Source organism: Lineus longissimus, chromosome 2 (assembly GCF_910592395.1).
Source record: "Lineus longissimus chromosome 2, tnLinLong1.2, whole genome shotgun sequence".
NCBI lineage: Eukaryota > Metazoa > Nemertea > Pilidiophora > Heteronemertea > Lineidae > Lineus > Lineus longissimus.
Window position 1 is genome coordinate 3830844 of NC_088309.1, and position 26160 is coordinate 3857003.

At 39.5% G+C, this 26160-nt stretch overlaps 1 protein-coding gene across 24 annotated transcripts in view; it reads right to left on the minus strand.

The window, feature by feature from the left end:
* LOC135502193 (multiple C2 and transmembrane domain-containing protein 1-like) overlaps nt 1–26160 on the minus strand; it is a 55000-nt gene that overhangs the window by 20946 nt on the left and 7894 nt on the right. For 5 of the 24 annotated variants that reach the window (XM_064794843.1, XM_064794917.1, XM_064794895.1 and 2 more), the window contains exons 1-5: nt 22922–23188; nt 17077–17540; nt 2100–2208; nt 1558–1780; nt 696–807 (exon numbers count right to left, since the gene is read on the minus strand). In XM_064794843.1, the coding sequence (XP_064650913.1) occupies nt 696–807; nt 1558–1780; nt 2100–2208; nt 17077–17540; nt 22922–23012 (999 nt within the window). In that variant the 5' untranslated portion in view covers nt 23013–23188. Of the gene's footprint in view, nt 1–695; nt 808–1557; nt 1781–2099; nt 2209–3184; nt 4280–14807; nt 15358–17076; nt 17541–19983; nt 20110–21341; nt 21873–22921; nt 23193–25219; nt 25294–25523; nt 25546–26160 lie in introns of those variants that run through there. The other 19 variants (XR_010449748.1, XR_010449746.1, XR_010449749.1 and 16 more) reach the window with 11 other exon arrangements.

The window sequence follows — 26160 nt, forward strand, 5'->3', positions numbered from 1 at the left end:
TGAATAATTGACGACAAATTGATTCAAGACACTATGATAATGTTGACATAAGGGATAATTACGTCATGTACATTTTCTTCCTACAGTTGATGGTGGCATGGACCATGGTAACTCTCTTTGTTTCAAACCTCAATGAGGAGACTACTCGAAACTTTCTGCATTAATTTAGAGTTCGGTCCATCAGTAAATCCCCACTATCTCTAAAGTGACAATGTTTCATTTGATACTGATACTGCCATCTATACTTGAAACAAGTGCTCAGTATAATATTCCGACTGCCACGAAAATCTTGTCCAGCTAGCTCCCCTCATACCAGATTGAAAAGCAGCCACTGAACTCCACGTAAAAAGAAGCCCGAACAGCATTTTACACTATGGCCATCTGGTGGCTAGATGATGAAGATCCAACAGTACACATTTGAATAAAGTCGAATTCCTTTCAACAAACAAGTTGAAATCAAATGAACATTCCCTTTTTTTTGAACTTATGAAAAAACTCAAAATTTCAAAGTCCAAATATTTTTTTGACTTGATTTTTTTTTCAGCTCAAAATGAAGAAACATCATCAGTCCCAAAATTTTGTTAACTTTGAAAATTTTTCAAAATTTCAAATTTTTAGGGATGAACGGTGTAGGTCTTTAAGTTCTAGTCACCAATCTGCATAATTGATTCATGAAATAAGCATGCCAGACTGACCTGTTCTTTCTCGTCTTGTGACTTGGGCGAGAGGGTGCACTGCACCACCAGGTAACCCATATAGTCCTCTTTACTCTTTGGGTCACCCAGCATTAGTTTTAACTCCTGGGTCCTGCAAACAATGGAATGGTTAAGTTAGTGAAATATGCAAGATAGTCTTAGAGCAGATGGTGCTAGATCAGACCGGGTTTTGAACCTTAGAGTAGAGGGTGCAAGATCAGGCCAGGTTTTAAACCCGTAGTACTTGGATCAAGGGTCAGACACCTTTTGACAGTGGATCACCGCAGACTGCGAGGGACACTCTGCATCAGTGGGGCCTGCAATGAACAGGAGGATGGAAAGGGAAATAGAAAGAATGTTAAAGGCATCATCAGAAATGAACATTTTGATTACCAATGGTGAAATCAATGAATGTTTGTCCTTTCCATCTGCCAAGACATTTTCTGTTCAGCTCATTATAACTTTCCCCTAACAAAGTCAATCAAACCAATAATTGTGTGTAATCGATCATTCTTCATTTCATTTTGTTAAAATTAATAGGCACCGTTATACTCTATCAGCCTTGAGATATGCAGTCCTGGATAATCATGTCTCATCGCCATATCCTCAGGGATTTGTAACTCAATCAAATATAATTACCTACTTAAATTTCATTACCAGCAATGTGGGGTAATGTTTTCATGCTATTTTGTCCCAAGAAATGCAACAAGAAACTATCAGCTTTCGGGAGATCATGGGCCTAGTGTTTAGCATGCCTGGCTGGGAAGGAACACCATTTTCTCATCTACATGTCCTTGAGCTAGGCACCCAACCCTAGACTGCTTCTATAAGCTGACCAAGTCTTACACCAATCCAAACTTACGTATTGAGATCCAAGGTGGTAAGGTCGATCTCTGCATTCCCCATACTGTCATCATGCATACCCCGGTCATAGTCATACGTCTTGAGTGATATGACTTTAAACGGATCCTCGATTGGCGTGGAGAACTTCTCATTCCATATTGGATTGAGATTCTTGAACATTGTGCGACTTCGAAACAGCAGTTTACCATCTTGTTTGAATTTAACATAGGGATCACTTGTACCTGAAAGATCACAATAAAGCTGATACAATAAGGGACATCCACACGATCATTCAAGGCCATGTGTAACTGGATGCCAAATCTGACTAGTGTCGACCGTGGTGTGAATTGAAAGGCCCCAAATGAGTATGGTGAGGGGACTTGTTTCAAGCAACATGAGTACACAACTCCATTCAATAAGTGCATCCTCACATGGCCTCTCAAATCCAAAGGCTTGCTGCGTTAGATGCTGCCACAATGCGAGGAGGCTGAAATCCTTGAACCCAAATTTACCATTGCTATGAACCGTGCAGACAGGTTATGAGAAAGTGGTGTGTCTTACCACAACTATCTCTGACAACTAAATCCTTCCCTTCCTTGAGCACGATCTCTAGTTGATAAAATGGATGACTTCTGAGGGCGTTCATTCTCTGCCGTAACACTCCAGCTTCCTGCAAAGAGATGATAGAGAGAAGACTTGAGATTCAAGATTCACAAAAACTCAGGCTTTCTGCTAAGACCCTCACAAAATCAGGTTAAGGTTTCAATTTTTGGAGGGTCTCTCAATGTTGTTTTGAAAGAGATTTCCAATTCCCAAGATCTTTTCTGCATTTTGAAGGCTTAAACGACGCATTTTGGGGTTAGCAGAACCCCTGAAATTGAAAGTGATGCTCTTGCTCGAATGATCAATAATGGAAGTGATCTATCCCAGTGAATTTTCAAAGTCGGTTCTCAAAAACGCGACCTGCAATGAATATCCAGCCTAGTCATTACTGGTTTTTTACCTGCAGATGAGAGATCTCTTTGTTGCACATTGCAGCAATTACAATCAAAGGTCACAGCGATTCAATAAAATAACATTCAATACTGAGCAATGCAATTTGGCAAGTAAAGTTACTTGCTACCCTGATTTGACACTCATAACTCTACACGACCGTGACATGCAGAAAGTGCTAAGCTAATTTGAGATGAGAGGGTCCTGATTAGGCTCATCAGCCATTAATCTCGTGCTGGCGTACAATGATGAGCAAGTGATGGCCCTATCACTCGGGTCAATTAGTCAGACCAGAAGGATTAGATCTAGATGTCACCACACCCTGCAGTCAGAGAGAAAGACAGATGAGGGACGACGACGGACGCCATGGTATCTCCCCAGAGGTGAGCTAAAAATGATCTTTTGGTTTGTTCTCTGAAGATGAACATGAAAATTCGAGGGATAAAATAGTTTCAATTCCAAATGATATGTTAAAGGACCAACAGAGTTATTGAGAGCATTACCACTGAGCAGTCAGCTGCCCAGTCACTTCCCACTTTACTGTACCAGTTTCCATCATCGAATTGCACTTAGACGTCACCACACCCTGGACAGCTGATCTCTTTGAAATTGACCATCAACCGCAAAATTTTCATGAAATTTACGATCATTACCTCGCCATCAGAAAAGAACACATCCTCCTCTCCCTCTGAAGCTGTATGAGTCGAACTAACATCGTCGAACAATATCAAATGTTCGAGTCGACTCGATATCGAACTCCCAGATGAGATCCTTGAGCGTGACATTTTCAAAATATCAAAGGTACTGGTTCCATTACATGTAAGTCCATTGATAAGAGAAACAGGTGTGGGATTTCACTTGGGAAAGTCATTGTCCTCAATCTTTGATGATGTTAGCAAAAGTAGCCTAATGAAGAAACAGTTTTCAAATGTCAACAAATGGAGTCATTATCCACATTTTCTCTTGATAAGTCACGAGAAGAGAAACACACGAAATTGATAGATCAAACGTTACTTGTAAAAAGGAAAATTCCTAAGGGGATTGATATAAGGAAATAGTTTAGCCTTCCTCGATGTACCTCAAAGATCTGATGCAAGGTCAATTCCTTGACGATTAGGCATGGTGAATTCTCCTACAGCCAATGCCATAGAGTCGTGCTTTCTAATCCTGTTATTGGGTCTTTTCACCTGACTCTTCTCATAATGGTTAAGTTTCTGCTTGATTTATATAAATTTCCCCAAGTTGTCACAGAAGGTAATCACAATGAGAAAATTCGGCTATGATATCAATTCTATAGGATACCTAAACTAACCTATACATTACTCCATTAGAATCGTAGAATCTCATCCGCCAAGCACTGTGTCAAGAACAGGACTGATATGAGATGAGGGTCACCAAAGCATTTCTCTTTAGCTTACGTCATGCACATATTTTCGATGACATGATTTTACCAATTACAGGAAATCATGTGTATGATGGACGGTTTAACCATGCTACCCTGTCAAAGTTAACCAGACCAATGACGAAAGCTAATTATTCTGCCTGATTCATGTGAACTGAATCAGAAACACGATGTGATCGGCCATTGATCATCTTTTCACCTCTGCATGCAACTACTTCTGACCATTTTCTTCTCGAAAAAAGGCAACCTTCCTGTCATTAGTGAGACTGCTCGAGATTGGTAGAGAAGGCAAGATATGAGACGTGGCCACTTCCGACTGCGATACGTGTCCACCCTAGCGTGCAATTCCTGCTCACTGGATGAAAAATAAAAAAGCTGACAGGAAGTAGAAGGAAGGGGTGGAAGAGGTGGGAGGGGAGACAAGGGTAAAATGATGGAAGTAAGACATGGAACAAAAGGAATTCAAATGACGTGAGAAAGCCAGATTTTCAAATAAACCAAAAGCCTTAACCTCGTTGATATAGTCAAACAGAATATCAGACGTTCTCAAACAAATCATTTACATTTTTTTAGGTAGGTATAGTATTTTCCCCGCTTCTGGTATGAAAAGAGAAACAGACCCAATTCTACAAGGAAACAGGTAAGAAAGATGAGCAAAGAATGGTAAAGGACTTGGTAACCTTTGAAAGATGACCTGGAATGCAAGATATCAAATCAACCAGCTATCAATTGAATAATGGAAGAACTAAATGTCAGCCAAAACAGTGATACAGTGCAGTTCTGGCCATATACATGTAAAAGTAACAGGTCATAACACAAACTTCTCTCATTAATGATGTTTGAGATAAATCGCTGATGTGGAGTTAGTAAGGAGGTATCTTCAAACTTAATAACCATACCTATATCAAAATTGAAGATCCTATTGGCCGATAACACAACTGTACTATCCATGTGTTCTTTAACAAAATATGACTTCTGCGTATACAGATAGTGATTCTTGATGAACTCGGTCTTGAGTCAGTAAATAATGAACAATGGGTGTGGGCAAATATCCAGACAGGGTGTGGTAAACTGGGACATCTCCATGTTTATTGTTCAGTCATGGATGTTTGAACCAAAATACACCTAGATCAATGGAAATGTTATCTTTTATCAAAATAATGAACCAAATGACTAAATTTTATGCTAGTGGGTCAATCATTGATGTTATTGGATCCATTCAGGCACGGGAATCTAATTTGGTTTGAATATCACATCACCATTTATGACATCATGAACCTCATGGTCCTTTTACTCCCTTTAAACGTATAGCTGGTGTAAGATGCAAAAACCTTAGTGGTCAAGATGGTTTTATGATTGGCCCACTATGAAACCAGTGGTACTGAAACCAGTGGTACTCGTGACCAAGAAAACATCAAGTTGCTAGGGTCTCTCCCATCTAACAGTACATCAAAATGATTCACACTGGTACAAGGAATACAAAAGACCCACGCTCCAACTGTGCATGGTAGCAAGTCACCCATAGATGACAAATTTGACCCTCACTTTGCAAGGGCATCAATGTGCGTGATTCCATTTTTGAAATAAAGTCCATTGCTGAGTATCCTTAGTAGTTTAATGAACTGCTAGTATCCTGTAGCCTTAATGCTATATTGAATTTTCAGTTTATCATAATGTTGATAGGCTCCATGTTAGTAGAAATCAGCTCCTATCCTGTCACTCATCTGACTGCACTGATGACATTACAGCAATCAGTAAGAAATCATTCAATAAACAGAACATAACATCCATTACACAGAGAATCAATACAATTAATTACTAGCTTGAGATCACAAGGGAGTCTGGTTTTCAAACAATGCGATCAAGTCAGATTCCAGAAGTCAAATGACAAAAGAAACGTTGCAGTATTACCATATATGGAGCAAATACGATCTACGATCCTCAGCTCCTTTGCTAAATCCAACTGATACTGAATAAAGCCTGATACCTGATTAAGACATCCGTCAAGTGTTAATTGAGGAGACCAATAATGAGTATCAGCAAGACAACCGACCTTAGTTGACACTCGTCTGAACTGTGAAGATGATATGATGAATAGAATAATTGCTTGCCATATCCCTTTTTGACAGAACAGACCTGCAATTCCAAACGTCACAAAATGGAACATCCGTGCTACAACTGAATCATCAGGTGGAAGACAGCATTTATTGCAACTGAATATGAAATGACAGACTTGAGCAGCACTGTCAGAATTGACAAGAATCTAAATGAAAAGAGCTGAATACCCACTTGCGCAAATCGAACAAACTCACTAGTACAAAAGCAGAAAAAAAGAACAATGCAGTAATCAGGTCAATTCCATCCGTGACTGGTCATTATTGGTTCTCAATTGCCAGCAACTATAGCTTCTTCCATCCATCATAACTGGACTGGCATACTCGAGTGAGATATCTCTCCCAAGCCGCCTCATGAACCATGCATCATGTCAACATCGCTGAGAGATAGCTCGGCTGTTAGCCCGTCTGATGTACCATGCATTATGCCAACATAGCGGCATACCAAAATGCTACAAACCCTAGAGGAGGTGGATTATCATTATAGCATTCGCCAAACCATGATCGCATGATAGGGCAAGTCGACATGGAATGGCCCCGTCGTGTTAATTTGATTCTCGCTAGGAAGTGAGGAAAATGGGGAATGTGACAACATATCTGAACAACATATCATTTCCTTCATTTTACCAGAAGTGGACAAGAACATCAACACATCTCCTAAAAGGGGCCAACACATATGGTAAATATGGATATTTCAAAAGCTATTTGCAAATGGCAAAAATTTTTGAAAAGCTTTTAATTTTCATTATTGTTATTTTGGCATGTCACAACGAAATGTTTTCTGGTAATTCCCATAAAAAAATGAATTTCTGCAATAATTACTTACGTGTTTAGAGTGATTAGACTACAAAATATCAACAACTGTTCCTAAGGGAATGTAAACAACACACAATTGTTGTCATCTATTTTGAGAGAAAATTGTTCCAAATAACAAATTCAAGCGAATTCAATGACACTAGAAAAATCAAAATGTTCGGATACCGTGTTAATGGCATCTGCCCCAAGGAATTGTTGTAAGCTTCTCTTTGATAAAGAATGCAACTGAACAATAAAACAGAAAATTGAGTGTATGCATCGTTCAGATTGATGCCTAAACAGTTAAAGATTTACAAAGCCAATCCTCAAAAGCATATTTCATAAAAATTTCAGCAGTTTAACCCTTCCGAAATTACCATATAAGTGCATAAGCATATAATTGGAATTCAGATTGTGGTGCCAGTGGTCTGGGTGCAGGCCGATTTCGGACTCAGAGACTACAGTTCCTCTTGTTTACAGACATCATGCCCGAGACTCTAGCGTTGAAGAATCCACAGCCTCAGACCAGCACTTTTCATGGTTTGACATGGGGATACGATATCAACGGAACACAGACCAAGTGGGTATACTGATTAAGATTTTGTGACAACTGCATAGACGGGTTGGGTTGATAAGAACATTAGGCTGGGAGGATAAAGTCTTGGGTCTATTAGTCTTAGAAGAGACACATGACAAGACACGTTGAAGGCAGCCATGGCCTCGAGGTAGACAGTGATAGGGTTTAAATTAAGCTGCTCAAGAAGGGGTGATGTCAGAGAACTTCTTTTCTGCCAAAGGCATTGGGAGTTCCCATGAGAAAGAAGTGCCATCGAACTTCAGTGAATATGTCCAGTTTCCACCACCGTTCCTTCATTGACTGAAAAAAACCAGCACAAGCCCATTACTGCCTTAGTTCAATTGATTTAGTTTGAGAGAAACATGTATACAGCAGCAGCTGGCAAAGCCCTCGATTGTCCTTATCAAATTCAGTTGCCATTTGACAGAACTAGAGCCAGCCCAGCTTATCAGCACTGACAAATGTGACATATCTCCAAACCGGGGTTCCACTGTACATTAAAGCGACTTAAACACGATTTCTGAGTCCTTAGGGTTTTTGATAACTTCAACATAAGTGCTACCTCCTCAATACTGGTCAAGCAACAGGCTTTAATGAAACAGTGACATTGAGTTTAAGTCAATTCAGAAGTCGCTTGCACTTGGCCACTAACATTCAGTTGCTAGTGTGCACTATTTCTAATTATGTCATGTGTCGAAACTTTCTAACTAAGCAACCACTTGAAGGCTTTGGTGATTCCTCAGTTCATTCAATGGTTCATTAGTGGAGACTAATGGTATAGCATGATTAATAAAGTTGCACATAAGCATGGTTCACCGATAAATGCAAGATCATAACCAACTCTCATATCACTGATCACGAACATGCTGCACCCAAGGGCAAAGGTTGTTATCAATCAACTTGATGTATCAATCCTTGAGATTCCATTGGGAATTTGATTGAGTATTAGAGAGGAAAAATTGTAAAGAATTCTTAACCAGAAGAAATAGTTAAGGCAGTGTTCGTGACATTCTCTGAGTGCTAAAGCAATAGCCATTTTATGCTGGTATTGACATGACCTTTCTTCTATACATGGTGTATGACTCTTCTGCAGGGCGGATTGCCTCGAAACTGAATAACGCATTATGAACTGTACCCTAAATTGTCTTTGAAATTTTAGTCAAAATAATGCTGCAACAAATATTATTGCTGTGTCAGTCGTCAAATCTACAAGAATAAAAACTTTAACTTCAACAGATCAACACAACTTAGCAGCCCAGGAGAAAACAACAATAGGTACATCCTAATAAAGAAAGTCTGCCAGATCTCACTGAACATGTCAAGGAAATTGACAAAGAAAATAATTTTCCAAGTTTCATCCCTGGCTCCTGCATCACATCTCATTGTAAGAATACAAATGCTAATCAGAACACTTGTGATGAACAATGTAAATGTTGCCTGAGAGTAGAGTTCATAGCAATCTTAATGGATCCGGGGACTTTGTGAATGTCTAAAGGCATTCACGAAACCTGATGCAATGGAAACCTGATAAAAATAACAAAAGAATACAGTGATAGATACCGTGTTGATTTGACAAGGGCACAACAAAAATAGGAAAGAAGGATTGGCAATCACAAAGAAACCAAGCCTTTTTGTCTGAATGAAAACCTGAGAGAGAATAAACCATGTGATGAGTTGACTTTTCATTATACCTCACAGGCAAACAGCCATCTACAGAAGAGTAGAAGCCAAGCAAGAAACTCTACAAAATACTGTCACCAAAAACACATTCTCAAGCTTCACAATGGTTTAAAACCTATTGAACAGGCTTCAAATGAAAACACTTGCAAGCTGGCAAAAATATGACCAAATACATTCCTCCCTGAACAGATAAATTGAAGGACTATCAGAGTTCCTCTGAGCAAAATACTCCATAAACTCCTTGAAATCCACCCTCACAAAATACCAATAATTTCATCCCAGTAAAGATCCTTTCAGGCCCCGACATGTGGCTCTGTATCTAAATTTACAGACAGAGGTGACCAAGATGACATCATGACCATGAACTAAAACAGTGATTGACTCTCTGTATCCAATGTGTATGAAACCTGGTCAGCTTCTTGTCACATTCGGCTAGAAAATGAACATGATCCATCTAAAAGGTTCCACATGCGGACATGACTTTCACCAATGATACAGCCGTTATCTCTGTATAAAGAGTCGATCTGTCTCTGGCCTTCTCTATCTCACTTTATAACTCCTGACAATATTCTTTTGGTAAGATGGATGAAATCAACATTCCAGCAGGAAACTGAGAGACCTTCCCAATATAGAGCACCGAAGACTTCAAGCACAACATTTGGAATGGTCTATTTCATTGTAGACGTGGCTATTTCATGCCTATCTATCTTGGCTCTAAATCAAGCTTTATCATTTTGTTGGGAAGAAATCAATATCAAACACGATTGACTCCCAGGGCCCCCGTGCTCCGTTCGATTCAAAAATGGTTTTGCTGATCACGAAAATTCTAAACCTGAAAGAAACAGAGTGACAGACCTGCAACAGCATTTCTGATTGCATAAAGCAGCTGTCAACACCATAACATAATTTTCGTTTTCGATGTGTTTTTCTAAATGGTCCATGACCGGAATAAAGTTGAAGTAATTCTTGAGTCTTTTTACCAAATAACAAACTCATCCATCCTAAACAGACCATTCATCAATACACAAGTGATAGCACCATCAGTAACTTGGTAGTTGCTAAGTTGTGGCTACTGTTCCTGAAAGTACTGAACCCTGAATGACTCTGAATTGAGTTCAGCTCATACTCAGGATATCGAAATTCCATAAAACCCATTTACTGGTACCAACAATTGACTGTGGGACACTTCCATCTGTGATTGGAGATACAACACTGCATTGACACTTGTCATCAGGCGGAAGGAAACAGATAAAGTCTGATAACGTTTTACTAAAGTCGCAGAGAAGAGTGTAGTGTGGGAAATCTCACAATGACACAAGGTTACATTCTCAACAATAAGGTTTGCCCAAGGTCATTTTCATACTGCCTTTCATCAAAATGTATTTTCCATTAAAAATATTGATATCCTGCGACAAATGCATTTTAGAAATAGTATCATTAGTGGGCCTCTCAGCAAACTAACCACACAATAAATATGTTTTGATTTTTGTCATGTCAGGGCCCTGCGGGGGGGGGGGGGCATGCTTCCACCATCCTACCAATTTTTATGGAACAACATGTTAATTCAACAACCCAACATCATAATTTTTTGCCTTTATTAACCATTTCCCAATGTAAATAGATATTTGCAAAATACAGTGATGAACGAATATTGATTAAACAGGAAAGTGTCAGACTGACATCCACTGTGTCACCAAGACTTGATGAAACGGTCTTGAGGGACATCAGGAATTGATATTGATTACATATTCCCCAAGCTGACTGCAAACTGTATACCAAGACGAGTTAGCCCCAGACATAAGTAACAAAATATTATATCAACCATTACAAAATGTTTGTTGTACTAGAATTTTTCACACTACCACTGGAACATGACAGCCTCCCATTCCCATTACGCAATAGAGTCTTGAAAAGGTCTTTCTCCCGAAACGAAGTCAACCACAAAGCTTACATACTAGCAGTTTTGCGCTGAGCCCACGATATAATCAAATGAATATTTGAATATCATCTATATTAGATTGGGTGAGGGAGACTTAGCCTGAGGGTATACTAGTCCATTAAATTCAACATGAGGACATGGCACTCCGTGGAAACACGGCCTCGTTCTATGTATGTATCTATGTATGTATTAATGTGAAATGAACTATTGTCCACTTGACAAGCTGTCTTGAGATGATACCTCATTGACAGTCATCATCATGAATAGTACCTGGCCTTCTGTGAAGAGAACCCGGACAGCGAGTGCCCCTACTGAAACAGTGGCATGGCCATTGGAACACCCGGCCATCGCTTCCACATGCAGTCCAACCAGCCTTCAAATTCATGTGCGATTTATTGAGATGCCTTGCCGAGACTCTCTCGAGGATACTGTTATGTCAGATTGGTCTTGTTCTGCGTTGATTAACGTGATCAATTATAAGTAATTCTTATGCGAAACTAACCACTAAACAATGTCCTATCTAATGTTTAACATTGTGACATTCAGATGGATCTTGCCTTTATCAACTTGTATTCTATATCGTAGCTCAAACTTCAACCTTTAAAGTCCTACTTCTGAGTGGCAAGGCAAGCTGATTAAATGGTAACGTGTAGCATGTGTTGATGTCACAGTCTCAGTGGCACACTCATTTTCAATTCCTTCCCAAGAGATTTGCGCTCGTTTTCAGTGGCATAGACTTCCCCATCACCTTATGTTAGTAGCAGCTGACAACCTCACCAGGAGCAAATGAAATTATCTTGGTCGTTAGGAAGGGAAGTAATTAGAGAAGGAATGTTAGTGAAATAAGAAACAAATTTAGACTTGATCAATTTGACACCTCATTGTACAGTTTGCGGCAACAGACATTTACATCTTTTTGATACAAACTTTTGCTTAGATAGAAACACTGTCACTACCAGTCAGTCAATTTGTTGTCTGTTTGCACTTGCTTCCCCTTGTAGACACAACAAATAAATCGTTTGATGACAAACGAAGAACAAACACCAACAACCAGAAAGTAAAACAGCCAGTTTTTGGGGAAGACATTCAAAGAACAAGGCAAATCTCCTCAAAACAATCCAATACTGGAGATAGTACAAAGAAACCCTTTTCCTCATGTTACAATCTAAGACTTATAAAGGAATAAAGAAACCCTAAGAACTTGTTGCTGGCTTGCGACGCCCACCTCGAAGCATGTCAGTAATGATTCTGCAGACAGAGACAGCTAGTTCTAGAAACAAACATAACAGTAGCTCAAAGTGGTTGTAATTATCACCATTGTGGAAGGCAAATGATGTGTTTGATATCGCTGTTAAGAAGAAACTTCATAGTATAGATAAAACCGATAAGGGATATGCCCACAGGCACGGCCCAAGGATGTACTTTTATATGTTTTGTAATGAAAATGTTTAGTAGTATTTTGGACTCTCCCCGCTGCCACTCACTTACTTCTCATAAACTTATACAATATAACATTTCATCTAAACTTCAACTTTGTACAAATATATTGCTTGAAGAACTCCCTATGAGGGTATCTTGCTCATACTGCGTGGGTTTCATTCCCTGCAGTCATTAACCGATGACAGATTAATATTTCACTGAGCTATTAAATTTTTGCATCAGACTTTTCAATAACCTGGAGTAACTGACATTCTATAACATAGAATGAAATGGCGGGGTTGATGTTAAGTGCCTCTTGCAGATGTTTTGACAAATAATAAAGTGTTGTATCCTTTGACAGGCTATAGGCTAATAAGATTGCTCATTTCGGACATTTCAGCAATGTCCCAAAAGCTTGTCACAAACATAATTTGAGTTTTGAAGCAGAAGATATGCAGCTTCATGTATGTTGATCAACTCAAGATGATGTCATATCATTTGCGGTATGCATTAAACAGTTGACTTGATCCTCAGAATGAAAGTGTATCTTGTTAGAAAGCTGATACAAAAGCACTTCTTCCAACTGTTCCTTGAAGCTTTTCATGGAAGGTACATAACCATCATTCTCCCAACATGCTGCCCTAAGCCTTCCAACTTGGATGGAATCCACTGCGAGATTTTCTTAGCTGATCAAGAACTCCATTGAAAAGAAACAAACTCGGTAATCAGAGAGCATGCCACTTCGAGATATTCACGGTCAGTCAGTCAACAAAATTACAACTTTCTAACCTTTCGCCTGGTAATCTTTTAGGACATGCATGACAAAGCGCTAAGCAAACTGTATTACTTGATCGTTTGATGGCTGATGTCCCAAGTCCCCAAAGAAGTTTTTTCACTTTGTTGATTACAGACATGATGAGATTGGGAGGCAAGGATTGTTCCATAAGATGCTCGAATGATTCCCCATCTCACAAGTCAGCCTCACATCAGGTGGGAGAACTCTATGCCAAGCTTCTTGATTTTTGACTATCTAACTAGTATCCCTCAGAGGAAATGGTTGAAGACATACCTGGAATTGCTGATAGATGAAATCTCTACCACGGGTGATCTCAGTCCAAAGCAGCAATGGTAGATGAATAGCAACAGTGCGGATGATTACTGAATCGAGATATGGCCGGAGGTCGGCATGCAGATGACCTATGCTGTTCTGGTAGATGGCAGTGGGAAAAAATGTCATTTAGAATTCCTTGTTTTTGTTCCAGATGCCACGAGACCTGCTGAGGACAATCCTTCAATCAAAGGAAAACACTGACTAAATAAGGTCACCATACCTGTGTGAAAGCATACTGATGTAAGCTGCCAAATGCACTTCGTCTCGCTTTCATGTTAGAAATGACATTTGTCATCCTGATTTTATCCAACCATCCAGTACTCCGTGAACAATGTATCAAATGCAAGAGAGACAGAAGTATTTGTTATTCATTTGCCGCAGATGGGGACCACATACAATCAGGTGATGTAATTGATCACAAAAGTCACTACTGGGGTATTGATTGACATATTCTCGATACATGTCAGGTACATTTTTATGACTTTGGTGACAAAAGGAAAAAAGATATTTGTGATTGAAAGGCAGGGTTTACATGGAAGTCACATCGTCACGTTTCATTAATTTGCATGTCATTTGTCACACATGAATACAGGTTTGTTCATTTTTATGTTCACGCATGTCTTGTTGCACATCACGCATGACATGTGATATAATGTGACTTTTATGTAAACTTGGCCTCAGAGGCTGCAGGGTATTGATAAGACTGATGCAAAGGACAGTGTCCTTGCCAGAGGAAATACAAGGCACAGCTCCAGGATTCATAGAAAGAAAGGGCACCCCACATGTATTTCAGTCAAACAGTTTCCTTCATGGCTTGCACACATTGAAATATAGATGTCATTTAATTACACCAGTTATTAATTAGAAACATAAAATGTGACATCACCAAGGTGATAGGATGATTAACAAGTACCATACCACTCTCACTAATAAATTGCAGAAGCTGATGATGTTGGGAGTGCCAGCAAAAAAGATTGATGTGCTTTTGTGGCACAGCAGCTTAACCCTTATATTCCAAGCAGTGATACTGTCTATGCTGATTCTGCCTCCTGGTCCATAATGAGAGGAAAAGGGGTACGCTACTTTGACATCTCGTCAACAGTTATCCTGCCCTCCCTAATTTTACGAACTTGCAACTTGTCAAACACAAGCCCTGGTTGCCCTGCTGCGGCAATCTTTGCTGACCCTGGACACTGAACTTCATAATTCATCGGTAAAATAAATAGAGAAGACCCTTACCCGATCATCATCAGAAGTTGCAATAGTGATGTATCCAACTTGAGCATCCTTCTCAAAGGCATCAGCCATCGTAATAGACAGGTAGTTTCTCCCTGGTTTCCCCTGATTACTCCAGGTTGAAGGATATATCTAGTAAACTATGTGTTCGAACACATGTCCATTCTCATGGAAATCGGTAAAATCATGTCATGTTTTTGTCATATATCACTGTAATGTCCTGGTAAATCAATCGATTCTTCTTGATATTATTCTAGAAGCCAGAACTGGTGGCCACTGTTAATGTTTGTGTTCCTGTCATTAGGGACTGCATCAGTGACGTCTGCTATACCGTTAATACAGATGAAGAAGAAGAATCTAATCAGCCTACGATGAATTTCCATAAAATCCTGATCCTGATATGTCCATGTGATGATGTCACATTATCCAATCCTGATCATAACATGCCCAGTCATGATGAAACCTGTCACACAATGTAATACCTAATCCTAACCCAAAGGCTCGCAGTCATAGTCCATATCCAATTCAAAACAACAACAACCGATCACGACCAAGAAAACCTTCATGTTTCTATTCGAAAGTGACTTGTTTTATCGTACATTCGATCCAGTATTAGGGACATGGCTGAGGGCTGGACTGAATCTCAAATCATTCAAGCTTCTTCATCCATCGAGCATTTGTAATCAATAAGACCGCGGCAGAGGCAGCTATTGAGAACATAGAAACAAATGTACACCAGAACCCTTTAATACCAAAAGCTGATGGGTTTGGGCCAGAGATAATGACACCAATAATAGCATCACGCTTTACACCAAAGGCTGGAGTGACACCTCTTTATGTGATAGAGAACTGAAACGAACCAGCTCACAACATGCTTGAACAGGGTGGGGGGATTTCACTGGAATTTCTTGCTAAATTTTGAAGGCATTTTTAGGCTATTTCAATATTTCATGCTGGAATTCTTTCCATTTGAAACCATTTTACCATGATGGATGGTAACTGCTGATCACCTTGCATAGCAATCATCACCATTAACAGGATTGTGAATTGCTAACTGCCACAAAACACCACCTCCTCATCTCATCAGCCCATTAGCCACGGAGAAAACCAACCAGGCAATCGACACAGCCACTCTGGGCATCCATCACAAAGGAGACCACTTAAGACAGATCACTCAAGGGAACATCAGATATTGGGTATTTCCCTCTAGCCAAAAAGAGTGGAACTAACTAGGATGGAACTTCAACATACTGGCAAAGAATGGCAGCAACCGCATCAGATATCATTTATATATGATATGATGATATAAGTTACAAAATTCAGCAAGCAAAATGTGAGTTACAGCTAAGGTATTACCACAAAATGGCATATAGTTTCCCTAAAACAGTCGGCCAGGGACACAACCTGGTGATGAACTGCTATAACAGACTGTCATGGACCAGACTGACAGCAATATTCAGTTCATCAACTTCTTCAAGATGGCAGCACTTTGCCGGCGTGTCGAACCTGTATGAATTACTCAATCATTTGCTTTGTTAAACCCAACAGCATGTTGCATAAGTTGATACAAAAACTCCAAATTTGTCTATTTTTTGTACCAATGCTGGAGCACCTGACATCACTGTCAGTGGTTTCTCACACCCCAAACAATGATGGCACCTCTTGAACAATTCCATAAGATCCCACCCGCTCTTAGCTCTAACTGATAAGGATGACATAATATTATAGGTCTTCAGAAACCTCCTTGCAGTTAATTGTAGTAGTAATCAACACAGGTCAAGACCCAAAACATGATACCACAATGCTTTCATACACTTGAACCAACCAGAAGTCCCCTCAATGGCATTTAAATCAAACTGCAATAAACCTTTTTTCGAACCGCTTTCAAAACGACAGGGTATGAATATTTTATGTTCGTCTCGAGTTCCAGTGGATGGCAATGCTAAAGAATGCGGCTGGGATTGTTAAGATCTTATTCCTTTTCTAATCGAATTTTTGCAAGATTCTTGGAAGATTCTGATCACGATCTGTTTTTAAGAACAAGAGTCTTGTACAAATTGAATACTTAGTATGATCTTATATGATTTCAAACAAGAAACTTCTAACAATATTAGGGAGGGAGGAATCACCAAGAAAGCCCTGAAGATTTTTGGAGCTAAAACGATACCCTGATGGAACCATCTGAAAAACAAGATATGCACACTATACATACAACTGACTGAAATTGCTGCTATCTGCAACCATGATCGCATATGACAAAAGTATGACTTACCGCATTCTCAACCACCGCTATCCCACTGTCCACCTCTTCATCCCGTTCGACCGGCATGCTCTTGGAATGTTCAAGGGTCCCCCTCGGCGGCCTCTCACCCTCGTCAAGGTTACCAGGATCACTAAAACTTCGTTCATTCTGGAAGCCCTGTTGCACTTGTCCCCGTTGGTGGTCCGCAGTGCCAAATATACTTTCGAAAGTCTGCTGTGAATTGGAATGTGTGTTGATATTTGGCTGACTCTGCGCAACCTTTTCCTCCTTCTTTTCGGAGGAGAGTCGGTCTTTGCTGCGGACACGTAGTTTTCTTGTCGACCTCTTAATGGAGTTCCAGAAGCGTTTCCGCTTGCTAGTACTCCCTGGTGTAACAGGAAGAGTACTATTCCTGAGGGTCCCGTTATTCCCCTCATGGTCCGAAACATCCCGAATGTCAACTGAACTAAGTGACCTCTTGTCTTCCTTTACACCTGAGGAATAGAAGTATTAAAAGTTGTCTTAGAAATTAGATTTAGCTTTTTAATTTGGAAAAGTTAAAAGAAAAATGAAGGCCAAATCAGAGATACGTAGAGGTTGATTTGTAATGTTTCAAGGACAAACTTTCTATCACTCATCACAGCAATAATTGCCACAAATCAAAGTGGTTGTCCACATAACCAACATTGACTGCAGACACCATTAACATTCCTACTTCCTCAATCAGTTTAACAAAGACCAGAGACGATAAATGACTAAGAAAGCAATCATGTAATGGAGTCAGAAAAAATAGTGCCCTTTGGTGAAGATACATCGATTCTGAATAGGACAATTACGGAGTGTATGTTCTTGGAGGTAACATTTCAGCATCTAGTGTGGAGATGATGTGGAGTAGGAGGTTGTGAGAAGCTGATCAAACAGTAGAGCTCAATGTGTGGTAATTGCTTTAGGGTCGCAACATAGCGAGGTAAAAAGAAGACTATAGGCAGGAGCCAGTCATTAACAGGTGTCTCTACTTTCTCACAGTCTGCACCATGTACCATTTACACATCACCAAGTCAAACCAGTCCTAGACCCATAATAAGGCACTGGGAGACCACCAATTTGACCCCCACCTCCAGCCCCCTTTAAGAATTATAAAAATTTAGGCTCCGGATCTGACTTTATTGCATTGCTCAATCAATACAGTTAGCACTTGCAAAGAAAGTTTGAATTAAAGACCAAAAGCACACCTACATGTAGGCTGCCTTCCTCTTGGTTGACTTTTTGTAAAACAGAACATGTTGTTGGATCCTGAAAGGTTTCAACTCCTACATGCGACACTGACAATCCATCTTGAAATTGTTGCTTGAAACTGATCCCAAGAAAGCTCATTTATCAATTCACTAATGCTATTAATGCCGCATCTGTGACCTCAGACTTCAGATTAATTTCTCCTAGGATTGAAATAATACAAGGGCAAAATAGAGTACATTTCAAATGCCTCATAACTTCCTCAATTTGACTGATTCCACTGGGTCACGTATTGTGATGTATCTTAAACTGAATCTGTATGCATGCTTTAAAGCAAGTCACAGTTCCACAAGGGGTTAAGATGCATTCCAAAATTTTTCAACTGATCCGCCACAAACTAGTTTCAGCTGTCTTGTAAATATTCCAGATTTCTAATGTATTGATGAAAATCCACTCATTCTCATTCTCAATCCCAATAAATACGTCAACTTGAAAAGATTGCAATGATGATAACACCACTCAAAGAATTCAGAAACACTGAAGAAGTAGACATATCAAATACTTTCATTCTCACAAAACCTGACTTCCAACTGTGCCTGCGAAATCCCTGCATCGTCTAATCCATTATGTCGAACTCATTAACAGATATCCAAACCTGGGACTCTTCAATTGCTACATAGCACCCATCCACATCATGATCACAAAGGAACAGTGCCAAAGTTTCATTCTCTTCAATACGATGGCCGCCGCGTGACATATGTTGCGCCTGCAGAATCGCAGTCTTGGTTTATCCGTCTAAAAAGCTAATAAACTTCAACATCACTTCGATAGCATTTGTGCTAAATACGCAGTTTGGCTAATTAGCAATTAGACAGCAACAGTCATCAAGTATGTAAAACATTAACTGAAGTGGAAGGCAATTCCAAGTCAACTGGCCATATTTGTCAGGTTCCACACTGAAAGGAAGCACAATCAGATACCCTACTTTCACTGATATAAAACCGGTGACTGTGTGTTACCTAACATCACAATTATCAGCAAGTGAGTGGTCAGATGACCATATCAGCCTGTAGAACACGGTAAGAAGAGAGAAAGCAGACAAAGGTGGTTTTTATAGCACAGTGTCTACATTCAAAACTGGAGAAAATCATCCCATCCATCCACAAAGCATTTCTGTACAAATCAGGAAATTCAATTCAGGAAATTGAAAATGCTAATCATGCAGACATTCACAAGAAAAGAACTCAACCAATCCTGACTTTTATTGAAGATTCCCTATTCAACTCCCCTGCCATTACGTGTTAGAGATGTTAAATGGTCCATGGCTAAGCAAGGTTTATCACCATATCATTTCTGGTTCAAGAACACATGGCATTTCAATGGGTTCTCAGAAATCAAATAGGAGAAAAAGTGGAATATCTGTGAATGCTTATTGCAGTTGTCGATGATGATGGTGCTAGAATAGCAATTGCATTACCCTAAATCACTTTCGGGGTCTTTTAAAAGCTTTAGTAAATGCAGTGAGAAGGAGATGACAGATAACGTAGTGGCTTTTGGAGTCGATTTCAGCTAGATCTGGAGAAAGAATTTAGTCCAGCTTTGCGTAAAGCCATTGATCAAAACGTGCATGCTTATCAGCCAAAGGAAGTGTACGGGGTCACAGGAAGAGGGTCATGCTCAATGAAGGACAAATTGATGTTTTACCTGCAAAAAGCCTTTGAAGTGACGGGGAATGAAACCCCCTTGGAAGAGAGCCACGGAAAAACATTTAAAAAACCACTCTCGAAATGGACTTGATTAAATATTCCATTCAAACTGTGTAAAACTATCAACCAAGTTGCCCGACTCCCTAAAACAATATGGTAAATTGACACAGACGTTCCGAGGACAAATGAGATGAATATTAATGGAAATGCACTAAATGTCCAATATGCATTAGGTGATGTTTTGTCTGTGTTAATCTGCTAAGTAATCATAACTAATAGCTTGATAACATGAGGATGCAGAATGATAATTTTGGTGAATGCATTTTCATTTGGACAGGGAAATTATTGCCAGGGATGGAATGTCAAAGGAGTGACCAAAATTATATATACGCACGAATGTTTCAAGGTCAAAGTGCTGTATTTCGAGTGCGATGTTTGTCTGACTTCAACATCCAACACCATAGCAATGATTACTTGACAAAAGTGCACACAAAGACAAGTTGTCAGCTATGACTTTCTTGTTGTTTCTAGCTAAACTTTATGTATCAAGAAGTTGAGAAAACATGCCACTATTTTCAATAATCATAAATATGATATTGACCACTAAAGCAGCACACAAGCGAGTATTGTTTGTTAATACCTGCCCAATGTCTAACTCATTCACTGCTTATACTCTCGAGCCATCAAATGATGAAATTAATCATAGCTTGACACTTCACAATATGAGTATGTGATGTTGGATATTTACTATATATCCAGGAGGGCAATAATGAAATTAAACTGTACTTCCATGATAGATGTACTGCATGTGACCCTGTAGGGAGGCAGGCAATCATGGATATTTAATGGGGGTGACTAGAGAACTATGAAGAGGTCTCAATGGCCTTGCTCAATGGCAGTGAGCACATGACATGGTTATGACATGTATGAGAAAATAGTGTTTTAGAATTAAGGTGAAACTATAGTGACTTTATCTTGCCAAACTTACGAACACCAGAACTTAACAACGCTACAAGACTGGTTGAACATCACTGACCGAGTCTCAATGATGTACTACATTACATCCCCGATTTATCAGTTTCATTGCAGTTACAATAACAAATTCTGGGCAACAGCTTGCAGTGCGTTGCAAAATGGCCTGAAATGGCAAATGTGTATCAGGCCTCATAGAATTCTATTTGTTCATTGAATTTTTGAATTGCAGAACAGAAAAACCTCACCTGAGAAGAAGGTCAAAGCCAAAGGTGAAATTACATGACCTACAGGACTTTACTTAAAAACATTTTTGAGGTACAGGTGTTTTATAATATTGCACCCCCCCCCCCCACAACCGCCACCAGCCATATAATTTGTTACCTCTTTTCTTCCTTTTGAAAAAGATGAAAGCTGCCATGGCAGTCACAGGAACAAAGATGACATAGTGGTCTGCAAGTATGGAAAAGTCTCAGCAAGCAGAACTAATGTTGAGAACATGTAGAATAGTGTCAGCAAGCAGATATTGTGTAAGCTCATAATGGTGAAGACAGCAACAGACTGCACTGAGATTTACTGGAAATCAACAGTCTGGTTTTTCCAAGATTCCAGTTAGAATGGCATGTGTAGTGTCACATAGTGTGCTGTGGCCCGAAATCCTATTGAAATTGACAAGGATGAAACTTGAGAAATCCAAGGTTAGAGAAATCGACAGATAACAGATGCTTGGCGAATCCTTTTTGTGAAATTCAAATCTGTGAAAATGAAATTGAGAAAAAACAACAGTATCCCCTAAATTCTACACTTAAGTCTGACAACTACTGCAGAGATTTACAAAGCACTGCTAGAATCAAGCAATACTAAATGTTAACAGAAGGATTAAGCCTATTGAAAGACCAGCCGCAATAAGGCCTAGGATTTAGATTGAATGGAATACTGTTGACATTGGTCTATTGATGCAAGCCTCTGACCTCAATCTCCTTGAATAATCGATACTGAGAACGTATTGAATCTCTGACTAGGCTTGGGATGGACGATGGGATGACAGACGATAGATACTCATGATTGAAAGGTTGAGATCACCCAGGCTGGAGATGAGACAATAGATTGGGGTGGACTTAGAAGTAGGGGGGTTCCAGCTAGCAGCTGGACCTATCAATCAAGATACATGCCACTTTTGAGCAGGTTGTGGACCTCCTTGAATAAGTGATTTATTCAGAACTCCGAGTGGGGAAGGGAAATTCCATCCTTATTCTACGTGTAGTGCATCACAATCTGAGGAAGTTTACCTGTAAACGATACTGAAGGATAGAGAGTTTACCCATGAACTCATGCTTGTCATGAGATTGTAGATAAAGGTTGGACATAGGAATATGAAACGGACCTCGATATCAACAGAAGAGATCTGGAAGAAATGCACACAGGACCGACTGTTTGACACAAGGCATCCTTGATGCAATATCATATCATAACCATGTCCGACATCGAGCTCAATATTGATTACCTTTTTGTGTCAATATCGCCATTGACCACTTTTGAAACATTAGTGATGATGATGTCATTTGTGCATTTTTTTATTGTTTGCAACTGTTGATATCTTATAACACCTTAGTGATACAGGAGGTCAGTGTAATGGACTAAACCACAGAAGGATTACAAAGAGGTCTGACAATACTGAAATAGTCTGGCCTGATCGGACTCTCCGACAATAGATCTGCTGAAGAATGATGTTAACCAACTGCAATTTTTTTCCTCACCAGACCATCTACATAACCGTAACTAAGAATAAAGCTCTGTCCTAAGTCTCCAAGTGTCTGTTTAATGTCGCTTTTGGATTTATTACCTTTGTTTATGTCTTGATCCCCTTTGATATGACCATACAACATAATTAATGACTTGGCAACAATGTCAAATAACTCTTTGGAATGGTTATTTTGAATGGGAAAACCTACTCGGCAGCCTACCTTGTCCCCTGACTTTGTTTAAGCTGAGAAGACTTCCACAGTGCAGCCTCCTCACTCGGGATCCATGCGGCTTGTTGAGGGTCGAATCCATGTGTCATAATAACAACTCACAACTGGTGAGACACACTGGGAACGTCACACATGGCCTGACGGGCAACAGTTAGGCTACATGTGAAGTTATCACTATGCAGCATACAACGTACTGTCATCGGCCTCCAGGCCATTCAAAGACTGGCATGGAGACAGCTGCTGTCCACACATATAATTATATGAAAGTGCAAAGTGACCGACAGTGTCTCTGATCACACTATCCATGTAATCTCAGAATTTCACACCTTTCAGCTGACGATATCCTATGAACTGATAGGTCATAAATGACAATCACTCGGACTAGAATTACATCAGAGTCATATTTCTATCAGTCTGTTTCTACAGCGACACAAAACTATATATTAATATTGCCAGTGAATACCACATGCAACACAAACACAATAGTGGCAAGCTTTTCCGGATAACTTATGCAGGTGAAACAACAGTACAGAATATATCCAAGTTCAAAATCAATACGCCATCAATGACTTTTGATTATGAACACACAACAAACGCTGCATTTGGCTCCATAGCATCTGAGGGGTTGCTTATCTGCTGTTACTGTACTATATCAAATGGGAATCAAGTGGGACTATTCATTGATTTCTGGTTGACATGTGCTGAGTTTGGTGTTTAGTGGTGTCAAAAGATGGCAGAGATGACTAACCACACAATGAAATCTAGTGGAGCAGCAACTCAAAGTTACTGAGGCCTGGCATGAAAATACATTCTGTACATACTGGCATGGATTCCCTTGTAAAGGATGTTTCAGTGATACCATGGAAAGTGATAGTCTGAGAACATTTCTTTTCAGACTCAGCCCTGTAGCCAATGTCCTTTTAAGTGGAACATTACAGCCCTATCCAAACATTCATGATGGCTGGCAGTAATCTCCTTGTATGTTTGGACCTGTACCACTACAACAGTAAATTTCTCTGGTATTGATCATTCTTGGCAATGACAAGCAGTTCTCCACCACTACACCATGCTGGACGGGTTGAATCAAGCAGAGGTATATCAAAGGGTAATGCCATCTACATGAAAGACCTTGAACTATTGATGGATGACGGTTTCATCCAAAGACTTTATACATAGGCCTATCAGACGTCATCAAATTTTGAAATTTAAAAAAGGTATTCTATCATTGTTTTTTGTTTCGAACAACTATGGTACTACTTTAAGTCTGAACTGTTCTGTAAAAAATTTCAACTCCAAGGATTTTCAAAATGTATCAAAATATGCTCCTGCATGTGCTTTAGGCCTATTTGCAAAACTTGATATTGTAAAACCCAGGGTTACTGATGAATGCCATATCGGATGAATATTCTATAGCATCATAACTGAATTAAAGTAGTCGTATATTAAAGTAGGAGTTGTCATTGACAGAACTGAACAGTAAATACGGGTGTTTGGATAATATATTAAAGGTTGGGACCTATTCTAGACAGTTCAGGTTGTTTCATCAGGTAGTTTGATCTGCTCAGGACTGCATCAGTCAAGAAATATTCCCTTGCATTTTCTAGTTGCATAATCCCTCAATTTTCAGATAACAAAACATGGTGATTGCTCACCCTGGCATTTCCGCCCTCTACAGAGCTTTATGATACTGAATCATGATATCACAAAATATGACAAAGATGAGACTTTCAATAAGCAACAGCTGGTTTAAAGAAACATAGAACAAACAAAAACTGTTCATGACCAAGATGTGGTGTCGAGTCGATATATCACAATAAAATTTTCCAATATCAAGCCACAGGCACAATATTCACAAACAATGTAAATTAGTTCCAACATGATATTCTTATACTCCCGTACATAGAGCTGGACAATGACACAGACTGCTTGTACATGTATTGTAGCACTGATGTGCACAGTGCCTCACTTTTGCAGCAGCGGTCCTGATTTTCTATCGGTGATAGATGGCATGATCGAGTTGGTTGCTCGGTTGGTTTTGACAGAACAGAACCAGTGCAGTGTTAATTACGTCATCCCCGTCTAATACGCTGAATAACTGAAGATAACTTAAAATGCACTCAAAAGAGGGAAAAACTTCAGAATTGAGTTTATAAAGTTGTTAAAAGGTTAAAAAGTTAGTACGATTGTATGAGGCAAGAAAGAAATGTGAATTAGTCTAAACCTGGAGACTTTAGTGAGGCAGTAATTAGTTTAGGATGTTATCATGATGGAACCAAAAGTGACCTTCACCTGAATCATCTGATACACTCTGGTCAAGGTCATCATCAAGCATCAGGGCTTCTCTCAAACTACTGTTCATCATCCTTTAAGCTGAAAGACAGGCAAGAACAATGATAGAATGCAGAATTTCAAACATAAAACCTTAAGGACGAACCTGAAGTACAATGATGAAATAGGGCACTTCAACCTGTCAGCATGATAGGTAATTTGCTAGTCATCATAATGCTCCCAATTAAGGATCATGATTATGCTTGAAAATAGAAGAATGCAAATGATCAGAACCACGAGAGAGATTCTGAAATATGTATCTTACCATTCATCTTGTTTCAAAAGGGTATTTTCCAAAAAAATTTCATTTCCCACAAAATGTATCGAAATCAACCGGGTAATCAACCATGAACAAGATAGTCTTAATAAATTTCATCCAGAGACGAAATTTCAAAACACTGAAAATATTGGTTCACTCCACAACATTTCAACAAACATGGTGAATGTTCATAAAATTACAACCAGCGAATAGTTGGTGCCTTGATCCAACAACCGCTCGGCACATTAAATGTTTTTAGGTAAATAGATGGTCAGAAATGCTAATAATCAAAACAGCTGTAACAGTAAAATATGTGAATTTTGTTATTCTTTCCAGTCACTGCAATAGAACGTATTGCCAACAAGTGGATGCAGTGGTTACAAAATCATTGCTGGGGACAACCTGCAAAGTCTGGGCCATTAATCATTGCAGGTGAAATTGATAATTGAAATAAGACGTAAACATCGTATTAAAATGTGTACTGTGAGTCTGAAAATCAGCAAAAACAGCATGGAAAACGTGGTTTTTTTTGTGACTCTAGGTGGGAGGGGCATTTGCTACACCCTGCCCCCAGCTATTCTCCAGTTATTTCCCCACAGGCGGTGAACCATAGGAATCCTCAATCTACCAGTATTTTTTGGCT